Source organism: Pseudophryne corroboree, chromosome 5, assembly GCF_028390025.1.
Source record: "Pseudophryne corroboree isolate aPseCor3 chromosome 5, aPseCor3.hap2, whole genome shotgun sequence".
NCBI lineage: Eukaryota > Metazoa > Chordata > Amphibia > Anura > Myobatrachidae > Pseudophryne > Pseudophryne corroboree.
Genome location: NC_086448.1, coordinates 451,241,379 through 451,268,542, shown reverse-complemented (window position 1 = coordinate 451,268,542; position 27,164 = coordinate 451,241,379). Strand labels below are relative to the sequence as shown.

Sequence of the window (27,164 nt, the reverse complement as noted above, 5' to 3'; positions counted from 1 at the left end):
GGCTAGGCGCGGGGTACACCTAGCCAACCTGGGAGTACGCATATTGCAACGATGAGCGTAGCTACATCTGTAACACCATCTCTTATCCATTGTGACCATTACTAATCTTTTATATGTGATTATCACTATTAATATAGTTTCCCTTTCGCTGATTTGCATTTTCTGATACAGTTGGAGCACAGACGTTATAAGTGTTATAAGAATTTAATGATGAACCAATGTCATTTTACTTTATTTTGAAGTACGATATTCATCATGTGTACATGTTTCTAATAGATAATAAAGCCAACAGTAATTTATTGACCAAAAAGTTACCAAAAGATTTCTATTAAGCCAGAATCGTATTCATTCTTGATACTAATTGGATGACTGGAAGTTAAACACCACCTCTCAAACGTGTGGTTTGTCAAAGCTGACAATCTTCGACGGCTATGTCCAATAGCTTTAAAGTAGCAGTAGGAATAAATACCAATCAAGCCTAGTTTTTCATTTATTCCTATTGGCATTTTTAAAATTTTGCTCAAAGCCGCCAATGATGGCCAAATTTAACAAACCACGGCTTTGTAAATCTACTATTAAGTCTAAGTTTCAGAGGAAACTGAAGCAACAGAGAAAGTACTAAAGCCCAGTACTCACGGGCCGATCAAGGAGAGATGCGTGCTGAGCGAACCGCTCAGCACACATCTCTCCTGCCGCTCAGCACAGCGCGATCTGTGCTGAGCGTGCGGGGGGAGACGGGGGGGCCGCTCACTTCACCCAGCGGGTGAAGTGAGCGACCCGCTAGATTGGCCTGCATGCAGGCCAATCTAGCAGCGGCGATAGCGATGTGCGGGGCCGCGCATCGCTATCGCCGAGGGGGCTATACACGGAGCGATCCTGCCGATATTCTAAGCAATCTAGTCAGATTGCTTAGAATATCGCTCTGTGAGTACCCCCCTTTAGGTTACAGTAAACAGCTTTATCTGCATTTGCTGGACTTTGCCAATTAGAAAAAACAAATTACTCCAACTGACTAAGCAGCCAAATATATAAGGAACAAGGAGCGCTGAGCCGTAAATTGATCTTGAATTACATATTCATCATTACATTATGCCGGAAGGGCAGATCATGTTTCTAAAACAGAATTGTCTTTTTGTGTCCTAAATGTAACGCTCTCTCTCCAACTATATTTGGTGTTCCTAAGGAAAATTACTGATTGCATTTTCAATATGTAACAATTATATTTATCTAGAAGTTTGTTGCTGTATTACTACAATACATCCATTTGACTGTATTCTGGGTCACAGTTCTATCATTCGCCATTCACTTTAGATGAAAATAGTAAATATAATAATCATTTATACATTGCGGGGTATATTCAATAGGAGTCGGATCCATTCCGACATGCAGTTGTCGGAATGGATCCGACAACCCCTATTCAATGAACGCCCAAATCCGACTGTCGGATTTGGCCGTACACAGGGACCCGTCCTGCCGCTACTGTCAGTGGCTGCAGATGCGCTGACAGCAGCGGCCAAGTGCGCAGATGGCGTTGAGGGTAAGCTGGGCGGCGGGGGTGGGGGGGGGGAGTAGAGATCGGCGGCTGCAGGAGGAGCTGGCTGAAGGGACAGATGTGCCTGCGGGCGGCGCGCGCGCGGGGGGGGGGGGGGGGGGACAGATCGGCGGGAGGAGCTGGCTGTGGGGGAACATGTCTGCAATAGCGGGGGCTGGCGCTGCAGGGAGAGAGGTACCTGGCCCGATGGACGACCAGGCACCTCAACCCCTGCAGCGCCTCCCCCCCGCCACCGCAGACATGTCCCCCTACAGCCAGCACCCCCCGCGGCCCACAGCACGGCATGTCTCCTCACCTGAATCAGACTTGTTTTCAAGTCGGATTGAGTTTGTCGGAAAGTGGGCCAAAACCTGTCGGATTTGGCCCCGTTTCCGACAGAAGCACGTGGATCGGCGGCTATTCTGCCAATCCACGTGTTTTCCAACTTCCCGGCTTGTTGGAAAAAATCAGCCCCTATTGAATAGGTCGGAACCCCTTCCGACCTATTTCTGTCGGAAGCTGCCGTCTTTCCGACAAGAAGGCAGCTTCCGACAGTTATTGAATACAGCCCTGCATCTTTTCATTAATCTTTTTACACTTGAGCAATGCAGGTTGGTTGGGGATTAACCCCTTCACTGATGAGGGGTTTCTCACCCTTATCCTGAGGCCATATTCAATTACAAGTAGTTTATTAAGACATTTTAACACTTCAACAATTTTTTTGTAACCCTAATGGCCTTAAAAGTGTTTATTGAAATTTCAAGACAGGGAACCATAAACAAAAAGAAATACATTACAAAATACTAAAAAACAAGAATCCATGTGTAGGTTTTGACAAAAAAATTAAAATATTTTGATCTTTTTAGAACGCTTACTATGTGTAGGAAGATTAGGGTAGCAAAGCAAGGCCTACCAATTTAATAACTAGACAACCTACCACATTAAATGAAGGATCGTTTTTAGTTTTTATTTGACACAAGATAAGGAAGATATGGGCTTGAGATATTTTGTGCACAGTTTCAGATATTGTCAGGTGTACATTGGTTGAAAGAAGAGACTCCCCTCTTTCAAGCCAGGTTACTCTAATTACTGTTTAGGCACGTATGAGGGATATAGGGCATAATGTGCCCTTCCCCATATACAGACAAAACATTTTTTAGGCAAAATTGTTTGGTGTTTACCATATAAAAGCTACTAAGGGGGCCATAATTTTAAAGAGCGGATTCCCCTTTTTCACATATTCAAAAGGTAGCAGAGTCTTTATGGGGGTGAGTTGGCACAAAGTACCAAGGCAAAACATACTAAGGTTTTTTTGTTTAATTTCCCAATAGTCGGTATTCACATTTTCAGAAGTTTACTGCGACAATGCACTCCTGGATGCAAAAATGTACACACAGTTTGGGGGGGGGAGACACTTGGATCTTAAGACAAATATAGAGAATCACCCTAGAAAAATAATAGCGTGTTCTCTTTATTTTTATTTAATATATCCATCTATCTGCATCTATATCTATCCATATCTCTGTACTGTATATATCTATATATGCATATATTATGGTATTTTATTATTAGTGTATCCAAAAGTGTAAAATCATAGGTAACATCAGTGTCAGGGAGTCAAATTCAGCCAGTATCAGCATCACAAGTTAACATTTCTTTATCTGGGCTCACAAAAAGTGCAAATAAAAATCATGTGGGTTAACTAATACTCGCAGTATCCAATATGACAAACTTTCATTGTTCAATTTGCAGTAGTTCAATCAAAAGCAAATGAGGTGTTTTGTGTTAAATCCCATTTGCTTTTTGTAAATTTTTTGTAAATAACCCCCCACTGCATACATGTACTTATAAGGTTAAAATAATTAAAAAATTTTGCATTTTTCTGTTTTCTTTTAAAAATTTTAGTTGAATCAAATAAACACAATACAAAAACTACTTGTCAAGGGGTTTATGATAAAGTATATTATTGTAAACAGTATAAAATGTATATCAAACCTGTTCTAGCCATACTCCAGACTCCTCATCTGGTTCCCATAGAATCATGGTTTTATCCATTGAGGCTGACAACAGACTCATCGGCTGTACAATGCTGCCATCTGCGGGACAGTAGACAACATTTCTCATCACATTCAAATCTATTAATACTGGGTACTTTTTTGAACTGCAAACAAGCCTGATTTGAAAGTATTTAACTGAAGTGAACAGGAAACAATTCATTGGGATTTGTGCAAAGAACCTACTAGTGGCTTAACGCTGTACAAAGATATTGTTTTAGCAACTAAAGTACAAATAATTTATGTAACCCCTTAGATATTTATATAGACAAAGGCTAGATGTACTATATATGTTGGATTTTCAAAGTTGTCGAAGGATCAGTGGCTCTGACTGACGGATTTAACATTTATTTAGGTTGCTGTTTTAAATTTATCGGTGAAATCCACGATCATTGGCAGCTTTGACAAACCAACAACCAAGTACATCAAGCCCAAGTGTCTTAGAAATGAATATATTTAACAGGGGAATAAACAAACACTATAAAAATAGGATTTTAAATACCTACCGGTAAATCCTTTTCTCGTAGTCCATAAGGGATAGTGGGGTTCACTTAGTACGATGGGGTATAGACGGGGTCCAAAGGAGCCGGTGCACTTTAAATTTTTTTCAACTGGGTGTGCTGGCTCCTCCCCTCTATGCCCCCTTCCACAGGCAGTTATAGGTAAAATAGTGCCCGAAGCCGAATGGACATACTTGAGAGAAGGAACATAACAATGAGTGGTGAAATTCACACACCTGCACACTACAACAGAAACTGACCAGCAACGGCTGGCAACCAAACAGCAACAGCTGAACAGGTAAACTTATATAGAAGAAAAAACCTGCAGAAAAGTCAACGCACTGAGGCGGGCACCCAGTATCCCTTATGGACTACGAGACAAGGATTTACCGGTAGGTATTTAAAATCCTATTTTCTCTAGTATCCATAAGGGATACTGGAGTTCATTTAGTACATCCCAAAGCTTCCAGACCAGCGGGAATGTGCGGAGACGTCTGCAGCACCACCTGCCCAAATCGGGTATTCTCTGTGGCCAGGGTATCAAACTTGTAGAACTTCACAAAGGTGTTTTACCCCGACCAGGTAGCAGCTCGGCATAGTTACAAGGCAGAGACTCCACAAGCAGCCGCCCAGGAAAACCCCACTGATCTTGTAGAGTGGGGCATCAGAGAATGTGGAACAGGTAAGGCTGCCGACACATAGGCCTATTGGATAGTCAACTTAAGCCAACGAGCAACGGACTGCTTAGAAGCAGGGCAACACATTTTCTGTGCATCATATAGCACAAACAGGGAATCAGTCTTTCTGATCCGAGCCATCCTCTTGACGTAGATCTTCAAGGCTCGCACAGCATCCAAAGCCTCCGGAGGAGCAGAAGAGCCAGAATTAGACGGAACCACAATAGGCTGGTTTAAATGGAATGCAGAGACAACTTTTGGCAGGAACTGCTGCCGAGTCCTGAACGCTGCTCTGTCCTCGTAAAAGACCAAGTAAGGACTTTTATGCAATAAGGCCCCTAATTCAGAGACACATCTAGCAGAAGCCAGGGCCAATAACATTACCGTATTCCACGTAACGTACTTGACTTCTAATTTCATCAGCGGTTCAAACCAGGAGGATTGTCGAAAATCCAGAACCACATTCAAATCCCAGGGTGCCGTTGGTGACACAAAGGGAGGCTGTATGTGAAGAACTCCTTGCAACATAACCAACTTCTTCTGGAAGAAAACAGACAGGGCTGAAATCTGGACCTTAAGGGAGCCCAGACGTAAGCCCATAGACACACCAGTCTGCAGGAAATGTAAGAAACGTCCCAGGCTGAATTCTGCAGGAGATAATGTGCGCTCCTTGCACCAAACGACATATCGTTTTCAGATATTATGATAGTGTTTTAACGTCACAGGTTTTCTGGCCTGAACCATAGTTGCAATAACCTCTTTCGAAAGGCCTTTGTGAGCTAGGGGGGTCATTCCGAGTTGTTCGCTCGGTAAATTTCTTCGCATCGCAGCGATTTTCCGCTTAGTGCGCATGCGCAATGTTCGCACTGCGACTGCGCCAAGTAAATTTGCTATGCAGTTAGGAATTTTACTCACGGTTTTTTCTTCGTTCTGGTGATCGTAATGTGATTGACAGGAAGTGGGTGTTTCTGGGCGGAAACTGGCCGTTTTATGGGAGTGTGTGAAAAAACGCTACAGTTTCTGGGAAAAACGCGGGAGTGGCTGGAGAAACGGAGGAGTGTCAGGGCGAACGCTGGGTGTGTTTGTGACGTCAAACCAGGAACGACAAGCAATGAACTGATCGCAGATGCCGAGCAAGTTTCGAGTTACTCAGAAACTGCACAGAGATGTCTTTTCGCTATATTGCGAATCTTTCGTTCGCAATTTTAAGAAGCTAAGATTCACTCCCAGTAGGCGGCGGCTTAGCGTGTGTAAAGCTGCTAAAAGCAGCTTGCGAGCGAACAACTCGGAATGAGGGCCTAGGATGTCCTGTTCAACCTCCATGCCGTCAAACGAAGTCGCTGTAAGTCTGGGTAGACGAACGATCCTTGTTGAAGAAGATCTCTTCTCATTGGTAGAGGCTAAGGGTCTTTCACGGAAATGTCCAGAAGGTCCACGTACCACACCCTTCAAGACCAATCTGGGGCAATCAGAATTGCCTGGACTCCGATTCCTGATTTGCTTTAGCACCCTCGGGAGCAGAGGAATCGGAGGAAACAGGTAGACCAGCCGGTAAGGTCAAGACGTCATCAGTGCATCTACTGCTCTCGCCTGAGGGTCCCTGGTTTTTGAACAATACCATGGAAGCTTCCTGTCGAGTCAAGATGCCATCATGTCTATCTGTGGACAGCCTCACAGATTGATGATCTGTTGAAACACCTGCTGGTGTAGGCCCCACTCCCCCGGGTGGAGATCGCACCGACTGAGGAACTCCACCTCCCAGTTGTCCATCCCCGGAATGAAGATAGCCGACATAGCTCTTGCATTTCTTTCCGCCCAGAGGAGTATCCGTGATACCTCTCGCATGCAGGCTCTGCTTTTTGTCCCTCCTTGTCAATTGATATAAGCCACAGCGGTGGCGTTGTCCCACTGAACCTGAACAGCTCGATCCCGGAGCAGAGGAGAGGTCTGAAGCAGAGCGTTGTAGATCACCCGAAGTTTCAGAACGTTGATCGGAAGTAGGGCTTCGTGGGCTGACCACCTGCCCTGGAACTGAGCCCCTTGGGTGACAGCTCCCCATCCCCTCAGAATCGCATCTGTCATGAGGAGGATCCAATCCTGAATCCCGAAACTCCGACCTTCCAGTAGGTTTGAGGACTGTAGCCACCACAGGAGGGAAATCCTGGTCTGAGGTGATAACCGTATAATCCAATGAATCTGTAGGTGCGATCCGGACCACTCGCTTAGGAGATCCAACTGAAATGTTCTGGCATGGAAACTTCCGTACTGGATCGCCTCGTATGAGGCTACCATCTTTACCAACAATTGTATGCAAAGATGGATGGATATCCGAGTCGGCTGTAGGACCGCTCTGACCATTTCCTGAAGCATTCTTGCTTTGTCCTCTGGGAGGAATACTTTCTGAGCTACCGTGTACAGAAACATTCCCATGAACATGAGCCGCTGAGTAGGCTCCAGGTGGGACTTCTGCAAATTGAGAATCCACCCAGGTTATGACAGAAGCTGAATAGTGTGGTCTATACTGAGCAACAGAAGCTCCCGGGATCTTGCTTTTATCAAGAGATCGTCCAGGTAAGGGACGATATTTACCACCTGGACTCGGAGCTGGAACATCATTTCCGCCATTAACTTCGTGAAGACCCTCGGAGCTGTGGACAGTCCGAAGGGTAGAGCCTGGTACTGGTAGTAATCGTTCAGCAGGGCGAATCGCAGGTAAGACTGGTGAGGCGGCCAAATTGGAATATGAAGATAAGCGTCTTTTATATCCAGCGAAACCATGAATTCCTGTTCTTCCAGACACGCAATCACTGCTTGCAAGGATTCCATCTTGAACTTGAAAACCTTTAGGTAAGTGTTCAAGGATTTTAGATTCAGAATGGGTCTTACCGAACCGTCCGGTTTCTGTACCACAAACAGGTTGGAATAGTAACCCTTTCCCTGTTGTAGTAGCACTGGCACAATGACTTGGGACTGGACCAACTTTTGGATGGCCTGTTTCAGCGTAACTCGTGAATTCTCCAAAAACTGGTAAGCTTGATTTGAAAAATCGTTAGGGAGGAGCACCGTCGAACTTCAGCTTGTAGCCCTGAGAAAGGAGGTCTCTTACCCAGGCATCCTGGCATGAGCTTTCCCAGACTCGGCTGAAGTGTTGCAGTCGAGCTCCCACCTCGAGGTCCCCTCGGGGTGTGAAGGCACCATCATGCTGAAGCCTTAGTGGAAGCTGAAATGGTGCTTTGTGCCGGAGAACCTGTGGCAGCTGGTTTTCTTGTCCTACCTCTGGTGCCTCTCGCCGCGGCCGAGGCGCCTCCGGCACTTGATCTGAATCTGGCAGATCGAAAGGACTGAGTAGGCGGCCGGCAGGGCCCCAGAGGGGAGGAATGTGGATTTTCCCTTAACCTTGGAAATCCACACATCCAACTGAACCCCGAAGAGCCAATCCCCTGAAAAAGGAAGAGACTCTACACTGCGCTTGGACTCTGCATCTGCTATCCACTGACGCAGCCACAAAGATCTGCGCGCCGACACTGCCACAGCAGTAGTCCTAGCATTAATATTGCCTATCTCCTTGAGAGAGTCACACAGGACACACAGGAATGTGTTTTAGGAGAGTCACCATAGTGACCAGGGACATATCCCCCGAGAGGCTCTCTTGAATTTGAATAGCCCATGTATGAACGGCATGCGTCATCCAGTAACCCGCTATGACCGGTCTTTGTGATATACCAGTCGCTGTGTAAATAGACTTCAGTGTAGTCTCTATTTTCCTATCCCCAGGGTCCTTTAAGGTAAAGGAGCCCGGAGCTGGTAGTACCGCCTTTTTAGATAGGCAAGAGACTGATACATCTAAGGCCGGGGGTTCTTTCCAGATTTTCCTGCCTTCAAAAGCAAATGGGAAACTGTGCAAAAATCGTTTTGTCACTTGGTATTTCTTATCTGGATTTTTCCAGGTTAACTTAAACAGGTCATCCAGTTCTGCAAATCAGTGAAAGGGACACAAGTTTGTTCTGTGTTAAGAAAAACAACTGCTGTGCTGCAGCGTCCTCTAGAGTGAGTTTTAACATAGCCCGTATAGCAAGTATGAGGGGCTCAATACCCTGTGCAGAAAGGGAATCCCCAGTAACAGTATCCAATTCCTCCCCCTCGTCCTGTATCTCCTCATCAGATTCTGAGAGTAAAGCAGGTAACCCACGTTTTAGTGGCCCTGATCTAGAGAGGGGGGGCTGTTGAACATCTGCCCATGCAGCTAGGTCTGCAACAGCCTGCTGCAATTGTTGAGTCTTCTGAGTATTAGCAGTGAGCTGAGATGACATATCTGACATCATGGATTTTATGGCACACAGCCAGGAAGGCTCTTGACTCCCCCCTCCCCCCCCCCCATCTCCCTCACTGAGTTGCGAGGACTGGATGCATTGTTCACATGATATGGAACCAGATGTAGAGGGAGAGCATCTGGTGTGACATACACTGCATAATTGGTGTTTTACCATGACAACACTTATATACACATACACACAGACAAGTAATACAATAGCAAGCCTGCCCTTACTGTATGTGAGAGGGAGACACAGAGAAAGGAACAGCACACCCAAGCTAAACAGCCCCAGTGAGACTGCAAGCTGTTTTATCATGGTGTAACACCGGAGATTTTGTCCTTTTCAGGTCAAAGATTGTGTACAATAGCGGCTCTCCCCCTTTGCCTGCTGCAGCTGTAAGCAGAGGAAGGCTCCAAAACACTGCTGGTCCCGCTCTGTATGAAGCCCCGCCACCTGTAATGGCGCAGGAGCTATGAAGATTTTTATACTGGCAATGCCTCCCACAGAGTGTAAAACTAAGTAAAGATACCTGTTTTCACTACCACTGGCCAGTGTACGCAGGGGGCTATAGCGGATCCCCCCAGAGAGGGTTCCGTATGCCACTCCTGCGTTTGCGCCGCACCAAGAACTGGGGGACCGCCCTAGCGGGGACCCCGGTTTGTACTAACCACTCCTCACCTGCAGGCATCTGTTAGGGGTGTGCGGCGTGCTGCAATTGCGACAGCTAAGGCGCAGTGCCCCACTGTACAACAACCTCTAAGGACAGTGGTCCTGCAGCAGGGAAGCGGCTCCGACGCCTGAAAATACCGGTAACCTCTCCCCTCCACCCCCCCTAAATCCCACGGTGCCGGTATGCCGTTGCCCAAACAGCATACAGATAATAAAAAAGTTTAAAAATAAACCGAAGAAACTCTCTGGGGCACATTTTTCTAAACTGCCTGTGGGAGGGGGCATAGAGGGGAGGAGCCAGCACACCCAGTTGAAGAAATTTAAAGTGCACCGGCTCCTTTGGACACCATCTATACCCCATCGTACTAAATGAACCAAAGTATCCCTTATGGATGCTAGAAAAATAGCTCTATTCAGGTTAATTAAATTAATGATATCACAGGGAATGAATCTTAATCTCTTTGCTTCAGTGGTCTGTGGTTCTCTATTTAATCCTACAAATGTGATATTCTGATATTTGTGGAGACCCTAGTGTTTGTGGAGACCCTAGTGTTTACATCGGAGTCTGATGAATCTATACACTACACTTGAACCTACACTGCCATCACAGTGCTAGATGTATGAACAGTAGGTATGGGGGAGAAGTGGTATGAGTGCATGTTATGTGCGCTGATATACTTCTACCACATGTGTTATTGTCCTGATGTGCGGAGCAAAGTATGAATGGTCAGTGGCAGTGACCATACCAACAGCTGCAGGTGTCGTTGTCCCATTCACAGCCACTGTAGTGATTGCAGCGGCTCCAGGCTACATAGGAGATCTCACGAACCTTGCAAGATTTCCTGCATGCCCAGTGGAGCCAGCAGGGAGGAAAGACACAGCGAATCAGCACTAGGCCGAAGCACTGTGCGCTTTTGTGGGGATCGCCGGAGGCTGACATTTTCCCCCCCTCTTCAGTGTTGCTTCCTGTTTTGCCTCAGTAAAGAGGAGAAGCAGGAAGCATTATAGTGGCATGATATGTGCGACATAATACATCTCCCCCACAGTGCCTGTACGATATCCACGCACAATGGAAAGTGTGTACCCGTCTTATGGAGGGGCATGGTCAACTGCACTTCTACTCTCATTTTAGCCGGCAGTGCAGAGTAAATCAACAGTGAACAAGGTCCTCGCTGTGTAGGGCTCAATCACAAAATCCCCCCACTCTGTAATACATTTCTCACCCACTCACTCCATTTAATTCATGATCTTACTCTCTGCCCTGTTTATAATCTCCTCCCCTGACATACAACTTAATGCCCACTAAGAGCTAGCAACATACTGTTGAGTAGAGAGAGAAAGTGACAAGAGATTTATCAAAGCTTGGAGAAAGAAATTATCAACCAATCAGTTCCTGTCGTTTTTCAAACACATTGGGCAGATGTATTAAGCCTGGAGAGGTGATAAAGCAGTGATAAGTGGAAGGTGATAACGAACCAGCCAATCATTACGGATCTGAAAAATGACAGCAGCTGATTGGCAGGTGCATTATCACCTTCCACTGATCATTTTTTTTATCACTTCTCCAGGATTAATACATCTGCCCCAATGCATGTAAAAACAAAAGCAGAATGGTTAGTACTTTCTCTCTCTCCACTTTATCTCTTTTCAAGTTTTGATAAATCTTCTTCAAAAGTGTTCTGATGGTAGGTGGGTTATGGAATGACCAAAGAATTTTTTGTGACTATATGCCTATTTAGCTACTGAGGGGCAGCGGGGACTCCCTGTCTGCTTCTCAATTTAGACAGGGAGTTGTAATAATGTTTGTGACTTCATACCACACTTATCCTCAGAGTCCCCACATTCCTTAAATATTCTACTACTTTTAGTAGTAGGGCTCCATTTTGTGCAAATTCACTGAAAGCAGGTTTAATTATATCTGGTGCCCTGAATTCACTTCAATGTTCACACCTGGAAACTAAAATACAATTAGGTTTTACACATAGTATCTGTACTCTATTGCAGTGTTTCCCAACTCCAGCCCTCAGGGACTCCTAATGGGCCCTACACATTGGCCGATCCGCCACCAAGGTGCCCGACGGCGGATATGGCTGATGGGCGGCCCGGCGGCGGGGGGGCAGTGTCGGGGGGAGTGAAGTTACTTCACTCCCCCCCCGTCACACGGCTCCGTAGCAGTGCAGGCAAATATGGACGAGATCGTCTATATTGGCCTGCATGCACAGCCGACGGGGCACAAGTGATGAACGAGCGTGGGGCCGCGCATCGTTCATCGCTGGTGCCTCCACACTCAAAGATATGAACGGTATCTCATTCATTAATGAACAAGATCGTTCATATCTTTGAGTGATGTCAGCCAGTGTGTAGGGCCTATTACAGTGCATGTTTTACAGATCTCCCAGTTGGTGCACAGGTGTATACATTACTGGCTGACACATTTTAAAAGATCCACAGGAGGAGCTAATTATTTCACTTGTGAATCTGAGATCTGTAAAACACACAATGTTAAAGGTCCCTGAGGACTAAAGTTGGAAAATACTCTGACCTATTGCATATATGAATTCCACTCAAAGGAGTGCAGTATATTTCTGGCTTTGGCTAGTATCTTTAAAGATAATTAATTCTGCAATTCTGACTTTGTTTTTGTAGTTAGACTAAAACATATGGTGTCCAATACCTTTAAATCTAGGTTTGCCATAATATTACTTTAATCTGATGCAACTATAAATTACACAGGTTATCTGACTGGCTAAATTCAAGCCTACATTTCACCTGGTTTTAATCAGACAGCTATGTAAATCATAGAAGTCCCAGATTAAAGTGATATTATGGCAAGCCTATTTATAACTGATGGCTATCTGGTTAAATTTAGGATAGAATAACACATTTAAGCCCAGATTTATCAAGCCTTGGGGAATGATAAATTGCACGGTGATAAAGTACCAGCCAATGAGTTCCTAACTGCCATGTTACAGGCTGTGGCCCAAATGTACTTAGACCCCCATTTATCAAGCCTTGGACAGTGATAAATAGCACAGTGATAAAGTACCAATCAGCTCCTAACTTCCATGTCACAGGCTGTGTTTGAAAAATGGCAGTTAGGAGCTGGTTGGCTGGTACTTTACCCCCGTGCTATTTATCACTCTCCAAGGTTTGATAAATCTGGGCTGAAGTCTTAAAAAGTGATAAAGTGGAGACGGATAAAGAGCGATAAAGTACCGGCCAACCAGCTCCTGTCATTTTTAAACACAGCCTGTTACATGACAGTTAGTAGCTGATTGGCTGGTCATTTATCACTTTATCATCTCCATTTTATCACTTTTTAAGGCTTAATACATTTCGGCCTGTGTTTGAAAAAATAACAGGAGCCGATTGGTTGGTACTTTATCACCATGCAAGTTACCTCCAAAGTTTGATCAATCTGGGCCTTACTGTGAAAATATCCTTTATTTTACCACTGTATTTTTCTGTGCCCAAACAATTGCTGCAGACCTACCTTTCATGAAAGATGGCTGCCAATGAACAGCATACACACAATTTTCGTGGCCAGCCAAAACTGTCTCTAAGGTTACAGCATAAATAAACTCGCCATCTAGAAAGAAAGCATTATGAGACTTCTGTTTATAAACCTTGTAAAAGGAAAAATGGAATCAAAAATTCACTACAAAAAAAAGGCAAATAGGAATTTCTGAAAAGATAATGGAAAGGTATGGAATCCAGTATTCAGAAAGACTTTTAAGATAATGGATTCTGCAAGAACCATGAAAATCAGAAACTCCAGTGCGAAGAACGGGTAGAACAGTTTCTGATTTTCACAGTTGTACATATAAATGAGTGTTAAAAATGTGGTAAATCTATAGCGATGTAAATTTGAGAAGTCTTAATTTAAGTAAATATTAATCCATGTTTCTTGGCGTTACCCGAGAAACACCCGTAGCAGATACGGTAAAAAATAAAAAAAAAACATTTTTGTAGTTTATTAAATTCTACACACTGGAGGTGCAATGCAAATTTTTATCAGATTGTCCGTTTGGGCGCATCGGTAATTATGTCATTATGTCAACCCCCTTTTCATCCCCTTAGGGGAGGTTTATTAAAATCCTAATTACATAGTTTTCATATTTCCCACCTGAAGAATACCTATGTTAAATTTCAGCTTCCTAACATATTGGGAAATAAGAGAATTAGTGATGAGTCAGATAACAGGTGTGTGAGTGAGAGATACAAAAAATGGTCCTGTCACTTTTTACTGTATCTTATGAAATTCTACACACCGAAGGTGCAATCCAGAGTTTTATCAGAATTACTGATGAGTCAGTCAGTGAGAGAGGGATTCGGATATATATTTATTTATATACTACAATATCAGAGGGCACAACCAGACTAATATTGCCCTTAGTGCTTAATACTCTACTACTCAGACAAAAGCCTATTTAGGCTACATGTTTTGCTTTAAAAGTTAACGTGTTTTATTCACAATAATAAAGAGAGACAGACATTAAATCATATAAACATTTTGTATCCACAACCCAAACAAAACACACTATATGTAATAATCACAGCTAAATCTGTAAAATCCAATTTGCGCTTAAACGGTCTGAATCCGCAGATTGCAGTTTTCTGTTTGTGGAGCGGATGTTAAGTTCTCAACACAGGGTGAATGGCTTTCTTTGAGATATATATAATATAAAATATGTAATACAGGTTGAGTATCCCATATCCAAATATTCCGAAATACGGAATATTCCGAAATACGGACTTATTTGAGTGAGAGTGAGATAGTGAAACCTTTGTTTTTTGATGGCTCAATGTACACAAACTTTGTTTAATACACAAAGTTATTAAAAATATTGTATTAAATGACCTTCAGGATGTGTGTATAAGGTGTATATGAAACATAAATGAATTGTGTGAATGTACACACACTTTGTTTAACGCACAGTTATAAAAAAATATTGGCTAAAATTACCTTCAGGCTGTGTGTATAAAGTGTATATGTAACATAAATGTATTCTGTGCTTAGACTTAAGTCCCATCACCATGATATCTCATTATAGTATGCAATTATTCCAAAATACGGAAAAATCCCATATCCAAAATACCTCTGGTCCCAAGCATTTTGGATAAGGGATACTCAACCTGTATGTTGGATTCATTGCATTGAGGATCCAATAGAAGACTTCAAGTTGTTTGGATATACACATTCCACCTGTGTTTTTTGATGTGTGCCGATTGGTTGACGACCGCCGATTGTACTACAGCTATGGTCCACTTGGTGAGGCTGTGACATGATGCCAGCTTGCATTCCATACAATATAGATTTTCGGGTGGATGTGCCCAGTGTCTGGGAGCGAGTGTATTCCAGGGATGATGCGCATTCTGTGTGCGTTCTGGGCAGCAGCATCTTCTGGCCGAATGCATTCCACAGCCCGGAAGTAGGGGATTTCTCCGTTTTTCAACGCTACGAGGTTCCCCGCTTGTAGGAACCTCCCTGTTTAGAACTGATATGGTATGTTTTTGTTGATGCTATATTCATAGCAATGATTTGATAATGTTAAGCAGTATACAGTAAATTCACAGAGTATTATTAGTTGTTTTGAGGTACTGATTGGTTGACTGGTTAATGGGAGTGGCCGCATCAGGGTACTCGTAGTTCCACAGGGACAGCCGACATTGAGTGTGATCCAGATGGCTGTATAACTGGTCTTGAGGACCAAAACGTTGACACATACGTGTTGTTTGGAGATGCTTGTTAATAACAGTGAGTACACAGTCCTAGAACCAAGCTGTATAGTTTTGTTAATGTACAGATGTGTCCACATACATCTAACCTCCTGGCAAGTTAAAAAGCCCTTCTAGTTATGCCATGCCATGGTGTGACTCAACATCGCCAAGCGTCTTTTTGTGTGACTTTTTCCATTAAAATACGTCTTATTCACAAAACAAAGTGTACAGGATGCACAAGTAGCTTATGTCGATTAAAATGATATGCGGCATGCCTATATACTGTGTGCGACCATGGCTGTATCTGCATACGAAATGCTACGTAGCACTGCATATGCAGATACAGCACAGACGTACACGGAATATAGGCATGCCGCAAAATGATGCGAATAAGACGCATTTTCAGCAAAGAAAAAATAAGAATTTACTCACCGGTAATTCTATTTCTCGTAGTCCGTAGTGGATGCTGGGAACTCCGTAAGGACCATGGGGAATAGCGGGCTCCGAAGGAGGCTGGGCACTCTAGAAAGATTTATGACTACCTGGTGTGCACTGGCTCCTCCCACTATGACCCTCCTCCAAGCCTCAGTTAGGACACTGTGCCCGGACGAGCTGACATAATAAGGAAGGATTTAGAATCCCGGGTAAGACTCTTACCAGCCACACCAATCACACCGTACAACTCGTGATACTATATCCAGTTTGACAGTATGAAAACAACTGAGCCTCTCAACAGATGGCTCAACAATAACCCTTTAGGTAACAATAACTATTTACAAGTATTGCAGACAATCCGCACTTGGGATGGGCGCCCAGCATCCACTACGGACTACGAGAAATAGAATTACCGGTGAGTAAATTCTTATTTTCTCTGACGTCCTAGTGGATGCTGGGAACTCCGTAAGGACCATGGGGATTATACCAAAGCTCCCAAACGGGCGGGAGAGTGCGGATGACTGCAACACCGAATGAGAGAACTCCAGGTCCTCCTCAGCCAGGGTATCAAATTTGTAGAATTTTGCAAACGTGTTTGCCCCTGACCAAGTAGCTGCTCGGCAAAGTTGTAAAGCCGAGACCCCTCGGGCAGCCGCCCAAGATGAGCCCACCTTCCTTGTGGAATGGGCATTCACAGATTTTGGTTGTGGCAGGCCTGCCACAGAATGTGCAAGCTGAATTGTACTACAAATCCAGCGAGCAATAGACTGCTTAGAAGCAGGAGCACCCAGCTTGTTGGGTGCATACAGGATAAACAGCGAGTCAGATTTTCTGACTCCAGCCGTCCTGGAAACATATATTTTCAGGGCCCTGACAACGTCTAGCAACTTGGAGTCCTCCAAATCCTTAGTAGCCGCAGGCACCACAATAGACTGGTTCAGGTGAAACGCTGACACCACCTTAGGGAGAAATTGGGGACGAGTCCTCAATTCTGCCCTATCCATATGGAAAATCAGATAAGGGCTTTTACATGATAAAGCCGCCAATTCTGACACTCGCCTGGCTGAAGCCAAGGCCAATAACATGACCACTTTCCACGTGAGATATTTCAGATCCACGGTTTTTAGTGGCTCAAACCAATGTGATTTTAAGAAGCTCAACATCACGTTGAGATCCCAAGGTGCCACAAGAGGCACAAATGGGAGCTGAATATGCAGCACTCCTTTCACAAATGTCTGAACTTCAGGTACTGAAGCTAGTTCTTTTTGAAAGAAAATCGACAGAGCCGAGATCTGTACTCTAATGGAGCCTAGTTTTAGGCCCATATTCACTCCTGCTTGCAGGAAATGCAGAAATCGACCTAGTTGAAATTCCTCTGTTGGGGCCTTTTTGGCCTCGCACCATGCAACATATTTCCGCCATATGTGGTGATAATGCTTTGCCGTAACATCTTTCCTGGCCTTAATAAGCGTAGGAATGACTTTTCCGGAATACCCTTTTCCTTTAGGATCCGGTGTTCAACCGCCATGCCGTCAAACGCAGCCGCGGTAAGTCTTGGAACAGACAGGGCCCCTGCTGTAGCAGGTCCTGTCTGAGCGGTAGAGGCCACGGGTCCTCTGAGAGCATCTCTTGAAGTTCCGGGTACCACGCTCGTCTTGGCCAATCCGGAACCACGAGAATGGTGTTTACTCCTCGCTTTCTTATTATTCTCAATACCTTTGGTATGAGAGGCAGAGGAGGGAACACATAAACCGACTGGTACACCCACGGTGTCACTAGAGCGTCCACAGCTACCGCCTGAGGGTCCCTTGACCTGGCGCAATATCTTTTTAACTTTTTGTTGAGGCGAGACGCCATCATGTCCACCTGTGGTTTTTCCCAACGGTTTACCAGCATCTGGAAGACTTCTGGATGAAGTCCCCACTCTCCCGGGTGGAGGTCGTGTCTGCTGAGGAAGTCTGCTTCCCAGTTGTCCACTCCCGGAATGAACACTGCTGACAGTGCTAGTACACGATTCTCCGCCCATCGGAGAATTCTTGTGGCTTCTGCCATCGCCATCCTGCTTCTTGTGCCGCCCTGTCGCTTTACATGGGCGACTACCGTGATGTTGTCTGACTGGATCAGCACCGGCTGGTGTAGAAGCAGGGATTTTGCTTGACTTAGGGCATTGTAGATGGCCCTTAGTTCCAGAATATTTATGTGAAGGGAAGTCTCCTGACTCGACCATAGTCCTTGGAAGTTTCTTCCCTGTGTGACTGCCCCCCAGCCTCGAAGGCTGGCATCCGTGGTCACCAGGACCCAGTCCTGTATGCCGAACCTGCGGCCCTCTAGAAGATGGGCACTCTGCATCCACCACAGTAGAGACACCCTGGTTCTTGGAGACAGGGTTATCAAGCGATGCATCTGAAGATGCGATCCGGACCACTGGTCCAACAGGTCCCACTGAAAGATTCTGGCATGGAACCTGCCGAAGGGAATTGCTTCGTAAGAAGCCACCATCTTTCCCAGGACCCGCGTGCAGCGATGCACTGATACCTGTTTTGGTTTCAGGAGGTCTCTGACTAGAGATGACAACTCCCTGGCTTTCTCCTCCGGGAGAAACACTTTTTTCTGGACTGTATCCAGAATCATACCCAGGAACAGTAGCCGTGTCGTCGGAACCAGCTGTGACTTCGGGATATTCAGAATCCAGCCGTGCTGGTGCAGCACCTCCTGAGATAGTGCTACTCCCACCAACAACTGTTCCTTGGACCTCGCTTTTATTAGGAGATCGTCCAAGTACAGGATAATTAAAACTCCCTTTTTTCGAAGGAGTATCATCATTTCCGCCATCACCTTGGTAAATACCCTCGGTGCCGTGGACAGTCCAAACGGCAACAGCTGGAATTGGTAATGGCAATCCTGTACCACAAATCTGAGGTACTCCTGGTGAGGATGGTAAATGGGGACATGCAAGTAAGCATCCTTGATGTCCAGGGATACCATGTAATCCCCCTCTTTCAGGCTCGCAATAACCGCCCTGAGCGATTCCATCTTGAACTTGAATTTTTTTTATGTATGTGTTCAAGGATTTCAAATTTAAAATGGGTCTCACCGAACCGTCCGGTTTCGGTACCACAAATAGTGTGGAATAGTAACCCCGGCCTTGTTGAAGTAGGGGTACCTTGATTATCACCTGCTGGGAATACAGCTTGTGAATTGCCGCTAGCACCGCCTCCTTGTCTGAGGGAGCAATCGGCAAGGCAGATTTTAGGAACCGGTGGGGTGGAGACGCCTCGAATTCCAGTTTGTACCCCTGAGATACTATTTGAAGGATCCAGGGATCCACCTGTGAGCGAGCCCACTAAACGCGGAAATTCTTGAGGCGGCCCCCCACCGTACCTGGCTCCGCCTGTGGAGCCCCACCGTCATGCGGCGGACTTGGCAGAAGAAGCGGGGGAGGACTTTTGCTCCTGGGAACCTGCTGTTTGTTGCAGCCTTTTACCCCTACCTCTGCCTCTGGATAGAAAAGACCCGCCTTTTCCACGCCTGTTTTTCTGGGTCCGAAAGGACTGAACCTGATAAAACGGCACCTTCTTAGGCTGTGAGGGGACATGGGGTAAAAATGCTGACTTCCCAGACGTTGCTGTGGAAACTAGGTCCGAGAGACCATCCCCAAATAATTCCTCACCTTTATATGGCAACACTTCCATGTGCCTTTTAGAATCTGCATCTCCTGTCCACTGGCGAGTCCATAAGCCTCTCCTAGCAGAAATGGACAATGCGCTAACTTTAGATGCCAGTCGGCAGATTTCCCTCTGTGCATCTCTCATATATAAGACTGAGTCTTTTATATGGTCTATGGTTAACAGGATCGTGTCTCTGTCTAATGTGTCAATATTTTCTGACAGTTTATCTGACCACGCAGCGGCATCACTGCACATCCAAGCTGACGCAATAGCTGGCCTAAGTATAATGCCTGAGTGTGTATATACAGACTTCAGGATCGCCTCCTGCTTTCTATCAGCAGGTTCCTTGAGGGCGGCCGTATCCGGAGACGGTAGTGCCACCTTTTTTGACAAACGTGTGAGCGCTTTATCCACCCTAGGAGGTGTTTCCCAACGTGACCTATCCTCTGGCGGGAAAGGGAACGCCATTAGTACCTTCTTAGGAATTACCAATTTTTTATCAGGAAAAGCCCACGCTTCTTCACACACTTCATTTAATTCATCTGATGGGGGAAAAACTACGGGTAGTTTTTTCTCCCCAAACATAATACCCTTTTTAGTGGTACCTGTATTTATATCAGAAATGTGTAACACTTTTTTCATTGCCTCAATCATGCAGTGAATGGCCTTAGTGGGCATCAGATTAGACTCATCGTCGTCGACACTGGTGTCAGTATCAGTGTCGACATCTGGGTCTGCGGTCTGAGGTAGCGGGCGTTTTAGAGCCCCTTATGACCTGTGCGACGCCTGGGCAGGCACGAGCTGAGAAGTCGGCTGTCCCACATTTGGCATGTCGTCAAATTTCTTATGTAAGGAGTCTATACGTGCACTCATTTATTTCCATAAGCTCAACCACTCAGGTGTCTGCCCCGCAGGGGGTGACATCCCTTCTAAAGGCATCTGCTCCGTCTCCACATCATTATCCTCATCAAACATGTCGACACAGCCGTACCGACACACCGCACACACACAAGGAATGCTCCAACAGAGGACAGGACCCACAAAAGCCCTTTGGGGGGACAGAGTGAGAGTATGCCAGCACACACCAGAGCGCTATATAATGCAGGGACTAACTGAGTTATGTCCCCTATAGCTGCTTTTTTATATATAATTTATACAGCGCCTAAATGTAGTGTTTTTTACCCTTTTCTGTAGTGTAGACTGCAGGGGAGAGCCAGGGAGCTTCCTTCCAGTGGATCTGTGAAGGAGAAATGGCGCCAGTGTGCTGCAGGAGATAGCTCCGCCCCTTTTCTGCGGCCTATTCTCCCGCTTTTTTCTGGATTCTGGCAGGGGTATTTTCCACATATATAGCCTCTAGGGCTATATATTGTGGTATTTTTGCCAGCCAAGGTGTTATAATTGCTTCTCAGGGCGCCCCCCCTCCCCAGCGCCCTGCACCCTCAGTGACCGGAGTGTGAAGTGTGTGTGAGGAGCAATGGCGCACAGCTGCAGTGCTGTGCGCTACCTTGGAGAAGACTGATGTCTTCTGCCGCCGATTTTCCGGACCTCTTCTTGCTTCTGGCTCTGTAAGGGGGACGGCGGCGTGGCTCCGGGACCGAACACCAAGGACTGGGCCTGCGGTCGATCCCTCTGGAGCTAATGGTGTCCAGTAGCCTAAGAAGCCCAAGCTAGCTGCAAGCAGGCGAGTTCGCTTCTTCTCCCCTTAGTCCCTCGCTGCAGTGAGCCTGTTGCCAGCAGGTCTCACTGAAAATAAAAAACCTAAGTCTATCTTTCTTTCTAAGAGCTCAGGAGAGCCCCTAGTGTGCATCCAACCTCGGCCGGGCACAAAATCTAACCAAGGCTTGGAGGAGGGTCATAGTGGGAGGAGCCAGTGCACACCAGGTAGTCATAAATCTTTCTAGAGTGCCCAGCCTCCTTCGGAGCCCGCTATTCCCCATGGTCCTTACGGAGTTCCCAGCATCCACTAGGACGTCAGAGAAATGCCCGATGCTAACGGAGTTGCACTCACTCACGCCAGGCATCTACCGCTGTGTGTTGTATTGAAACAAGATGTATGAGGACACATCTGTAGTATATAAACAACATTTCTATTTAATCCACGTTCTGTATTAACACCAAGTACAAAAAACAGTTTATAACTGTTTCTGTTGGGATATGAAATGATTACTGGTCTCTGATACAAGACAATGGAGAGCAGCAAAGCCAACAGACTCAGACAATAGAATGACATGTAAAATATTCCCACAAGAGCTGCATGTATCTATTTCCACAAGAGCAGCATGGATACATGGTATCACTTGTGTTCTCTCCAGAATTACAATGACTATTTCAAAAGACAAAACTGATTATCTTCTTACATTAATCTCTTCTTTAACAATAAAGGTGATTACACTGTAACAAAACCAAAAAAAAATGTCTGCAAAGGGATTTTCTAATTTTATAATGTACAGTGACATTGTGGAAGTCAAACATTTTTGTATAACAAACACATACCGTATTTGCCGGCGTATAAGACGACTTTTTAGCCCTGCAAAACATGCCACCAAGTGGGGGGTCGTCTTATACGCCGGGGGTCGTCTTATACGCCGCAGTGCCTCCCGATGCACTGCGGCCGCGGCGGGCCATCAGCGTGGCTGCAGCGATACAGGGGTGCCAGCCTTTTTGGCGTGACCGGCCCGTTCTGCTCGGGAATCAGCGTCGCTCCGGCCCGCCCCTTGCGGTCATAATATAGTAATGTCACTTGGTATTAATAGACTGCTGCTAGTGACAGGGAGGGCAGACAGGGAGCAGGGACCAATCCAATCAGGCTTTGTATACAGCCAACAGCCAACCACAGTACTGCACCATTGTACAGTACAATACAGTACAATACAACATAGAAAATGTCCAGCAGTCAAACCCCTATCAACCCTATCATGGCAACAGCAAAAAGAAAGAAATATGATGCAAGTTTTAAACTTAAAGTTGTAAACTTTGCCATGGAACATAATAATTGTGCTGCTGCAAGACAATATGGAGTAACAGAAAAGATGGTTCGGGACTGGAAATCAAATGAAAACGCATTAAAGAGTATGCCAAGGGGTAAGTGTGCATTAAGAAGAGGCACCTAACTGTGGCCAGAACTCGAAAAACATGTAGCAGACATGGTGGCTCAGCATCGCCAAAACGGTTATGTGGTGACACGAAATACAATACGCTTGTTTGCACTTCAGTGGGCCAAATCTAACCCAGATCACAGCAACAATTTTAAGGCCACTATATCCTGGTGTAGTAGATTCATGGCAAGGCATGATCTGGTACTAAGGCAAAAGACAAAAATTGCCCAAAAACTACCTGCAGATCTGGATAACAAAGTGGATAGTTTCCATCGATACGTAATACAACAGCGCACTAAACATGGCTATGCGTTAAGTAATATTAAAAATATGGATGAAACTCCAATGAATTTTGATATGATTGGAAATAAAACTGTCCATCAAAAAGGTGAAAAAACTATTTTGATAAAAACAACAGGACATGAGAAGTCAAGTTTTACAGTGGTACTAGCATGCACAACTGATGGCAACAAACTGAAACCTATGATTATTTTTAAAAGGAAAACAATGCCAAAACTCAAGTTCCCTGCTGGTTGTTTTGTGCACGTGCATGAAAAAGGCTGGATGGATGAGGAGGGTGTGAAACTTTGGCTGGATAATGTATGGAGCAGACGACCAGGTGGTCTACTTCAAAAACGTAGTCTACTTGTGTGGGATATGTTCAGGGCTCATTTAACTCCCACCACCAAGGAAAGGCTTGTGAGAATAAAAACAGATGCAGCAGTTATTCCTGCAGGATTGACATCATTGGTACAGCCCCTGGATGTGTGCCTAAACAAGCCGTTTAAAGATCGCATTCGAGAACAGTGGAATGAATGGATGGTTAGCAGCGAAAAGTCATACACAAAAGGAGGAAACATGCGTGCTCCACAGTTGGATGTTTTGTGCCAATTTGTCATAAAAGCCTGGAATGATATTGATGCACAAACAGTAATCAAGTCTTTCAAGAAGTGTGGCATATCAAATTCATTAGATGGTATGGAGGACGAGTACTTGTGGCAAGATGAAGAGGAAGCTGAAGCTGAGGCCACATCATCTGACACGGAATTAGATCCATACGATGACTGCCTTGCAAGTGTATCACAAGATGTCATTGATGAACTTTTAATATCAGATGACGAACAGGAGTTTGAAGGCTTTTAAAGGGAAACTGTTCCTGAGAAGCATCTACCCATCCATAGGGTTCACTTGGAGTGTTGCTTGCGCCGAGGAGGGAGTGTGTTTTCTTTAGTGAATTACGGTACGTTTAATAAACTTGCACTGTTTTATGTTTACTGTACATGTTTTGATAACATACAGCCTTGTGACAGTTTTCCTGCATGTCATAAGCATTCGAATATAAATTAACATGTTGAAATCAAATCTGATGTTCTTTTACGTTTTATTTGGTGTGTGGAAGGTGTGCGGAAGAGGGGGTAGTCTTATACGGCGAGTATATAACAAACTCTATATTTTGAGTGGAAATGTTGGGGGTCATCTTATACGCCCAGTCGTCTTATACGCCGGCAAATACGGTACATCTTTTCTTCATAGTCACATTATTTTATGGAGCAGTTTTAATAATATTCTGCCAGAGACTATATCAGTGGTGTATGCCAAGGTGGTAAATCTAGAACTATTTGAAGGGACAACATTTTTCTTTAATAGTATACTTAACATGACTGTAAAACTTTATGTTAGCTTGTATAAAAAGAGGAGAAGGTAGCCAATTAAGCGTATTTCTTAAATCAGGGCTGGATTTTTTTTTTCATGCACATTCAGTATAGGCATGTTGTTAGAGTAGCAGTCTGTAGGGGGAAACCAGCTGCAGCACCTAAAGTTGAAATGTGCATGGAAAACATAAGGAAAACATAAGGATTCCATTTAAAAACGTACTATCAGTTACTCATAAAATCCAGCACCATAACTAATTACAAAAGCACATTTTTTTTCCCTAATATGGGTTGTATATGACATATGCAAAGATGTAAAGATATACAGATTATCCAATATATGCCATACCCCATAATCAACATTGGTGCTACACTATCTACACCCCTGTAAATTTACCCCAATTTTTTTCACTGCTTCATCACTCTTACTGTAAATCAGTGCTCCATAATATTGTTACATTGCAAAGAGCGCCTGGCTACCACCAATCCCCAACAGGTAAGTATTAATGAAATAAGTAACCACTTAATTGGTGACAATTTTTATTTATGTTAAGAACAATTTAAAAAAAAAAAAACATATTTAACTCCCCCCACCCCACCAGAGGCAGTAGATCCCCCAGTAGAAAAAGACAAAAAAAAATCCCCTGTGGCATTACCTTCCACTCACCAGTGTCATAAAATCCCATAGAAGTAGTGATTCATAGTAACCCCTACCCCCTTATGCAGAAAGCAGCGGAACAGGCCTCAGGGAGGACTACTCATCAGTGACTCTGCTAATGCTGATCTCTGCAGTCAGAGGGATCAGTGCAGTAGTACTCAGAGGGTAACTGATGTTCCCGTACTTGCATTAAAAAATGGACAGTGTTGTCGGTGATCAGAGATCATTACATTACTGCTAGGGGAGCCAGATGAATTTTACTTGAAAACACTGGCAGACAAGAGGGGAAAGGTACAGTTGTATGGGATACAACCATGTCAATATAGTGGATAAGATATTACTTAACTTTAGGTTGTTATCCTGTGCCATTTAATTTCTCGTGTAGTTCCATAGCCTTTTGCCTTCACTTGTGTCTGAAGATTTATATAGAATTTTTTTTTTCCATTTCAAAGTGCGTCACTGCACTTGCAGAGAAATCTGTTATTTTTCTAAACAAATCTCACAAGACCAAACAGAAGAAAAAGGAGATTTATGGTAGGCTTACAATAGTTAAATTTCTTTCTGCAAGGTACACTGGATTCCACAGGGAATACATCGGGGTGTAGAGTTGGATCTTGATCCGAGGCAAAAACAGGCTAAAGCTTTGACTGTTCCCAGGATGCACTGCACCGCCACCTCTATAACCCCGCCTCTGGGCGCTGGAGCTCAGTTTCGTTAACCAGTCCAATTCAGTAGCAGGTAAAAGAGATGGCAGATGTTAGTCACATAGAACCACATTCTCTCGACAGGAGAAGGGACCAGCGGCTAATGCCATACAAATCCAAAGAAGCTAAGTGCGTCAGGGTGAGCGCCCTGTGGAATCCAGTGTACCTCGCAGAAAGAGATTTAACTATGGTAAGTCTACCATAAATATTTGTTTCTGCAGCTAGGATTCTAATACTATGCTGGGGGAAGAGAGATGCAGATGCACACTCTTAGCACTAAGAACACTGATAATAAAAATAATTTAAATAAACCCTCACAATTGACATGGAGTATAATTGAAGTTCTTAGCACACATTTGCGCAAATATGCGGGCCCAAGTACCGCGGCCAGGTGACTTCATCACATGGGTCCCTAACATCCCTAATATTATCACATTCTATAAATTTACACTAGGATTCCACAGGTAATACATCGGGGATGTCCTAAAGCAATTCCTCATGGGAGGGGACGCACTGTAACGGGCACAAGAACCCAACGTCCAAGGGAAGAGTATCAAAGGCATAGAACCTAATGAACGTGTTCACTGAGGACCACATAGCCGCTTTGCACAATTGTTCAGCGGACGCGCCTCGGCGGGCTTTGATAACAGCAGGAGCTGGGAGTCCAGCCTGCGCATAAGCTTGTGCAATCACCATTCTAATCCATCTGGCCAAGGTTTGCTTATTCGCAGGCCAGCCAAGATTGTGAAAACCAAAAAAGTACAAAAAGGGTATCTGACCTCCTGATAGAGGCAGTCCTCTCCACATAAATATGGAGAGCCCGTACCACATCCAAAGACCACTCTTTGGAGGACAAACCAGAAGAGATAAAAGCCGGAACCACAATCTCTTGGTTAAGATGGAAAGATGACACCACCTTAGGGAGATAACCGGGGCGAGTTCGAAGAACTGCCCGGTCACGGTGAAAAATCAGAAAGGGTGGACGACAGGACAAAGCGCCTAAGTCCGACACCCTCTTAGCAAAGGCAATAGCCAACAGAAAAACTACTTAAGTGTACGGCATTTAAGGTCCACAGACTCAAAAAGGTTCAAATGGAGACTATTGTAGGGCATTCAAAACAACAGACAGATCCCATGGAGCCACAGGAGGGACATAGGGGGTCATTCCGAGTTGTTCGCTCGCAAGCTGCTTTTAGCAGCTTTGCACATGCTAAGCCGCCGCCTACTGGGAGTGAATCTTAGCATATTAAAATTGCGAACGAAAGATTAGCAGTTCAGTGCTTGTCGTTCCTGGTTTGACGTCACAAACACACCCAGCGTTCGCCCAGACACTCCCCCGTTTCTCCAGCCACTCCCGCGTTTTTTCCAGAAACGGTAGCGTTTTTTCACACACTCCCATAAAATGGCCTGTTTCTGCCCAGAAACACCCACTTCCTGTCAATCACATTACGATCACCAGAACGAAGAAAAAACCTTGTAATGCGTGA

At 44.9% G+C, this 27,164-nt stretch overlaps 1 protein-coding gene across 3 annotated transcripts in view; it reads right to left on the bottom strand.

Annotated features, from left to right (window-relative positions):
- ELP2 (elongator acetyltransferase complex subunit 2) overlaps window positions 1–27,164 on the bottom strand; it is a 405,605-nt gene that overhangs the window by 252,842 nt on the left and 125,599 nt on the right. For all 3 annotated transcript variants that reach the window (XM_063922926.1, XM_063922927.1, XM_063922928.1), the window contains 2 exons: window positions 13,238–13,333; window positions 3,527–3,627 (listed from right to left, as the gene is read on the bottom strand). In XM_063922926.1, coding sequence (XP_063778996.1) covers window positions 3,527–3,627; window positions 13,238–13,333 — 197 coding nt within the window. The remainder of the gene's footprint in view (window positions 1–3,526; window positions 3,628–13,237; window positions 13,334–27,164) is intronic.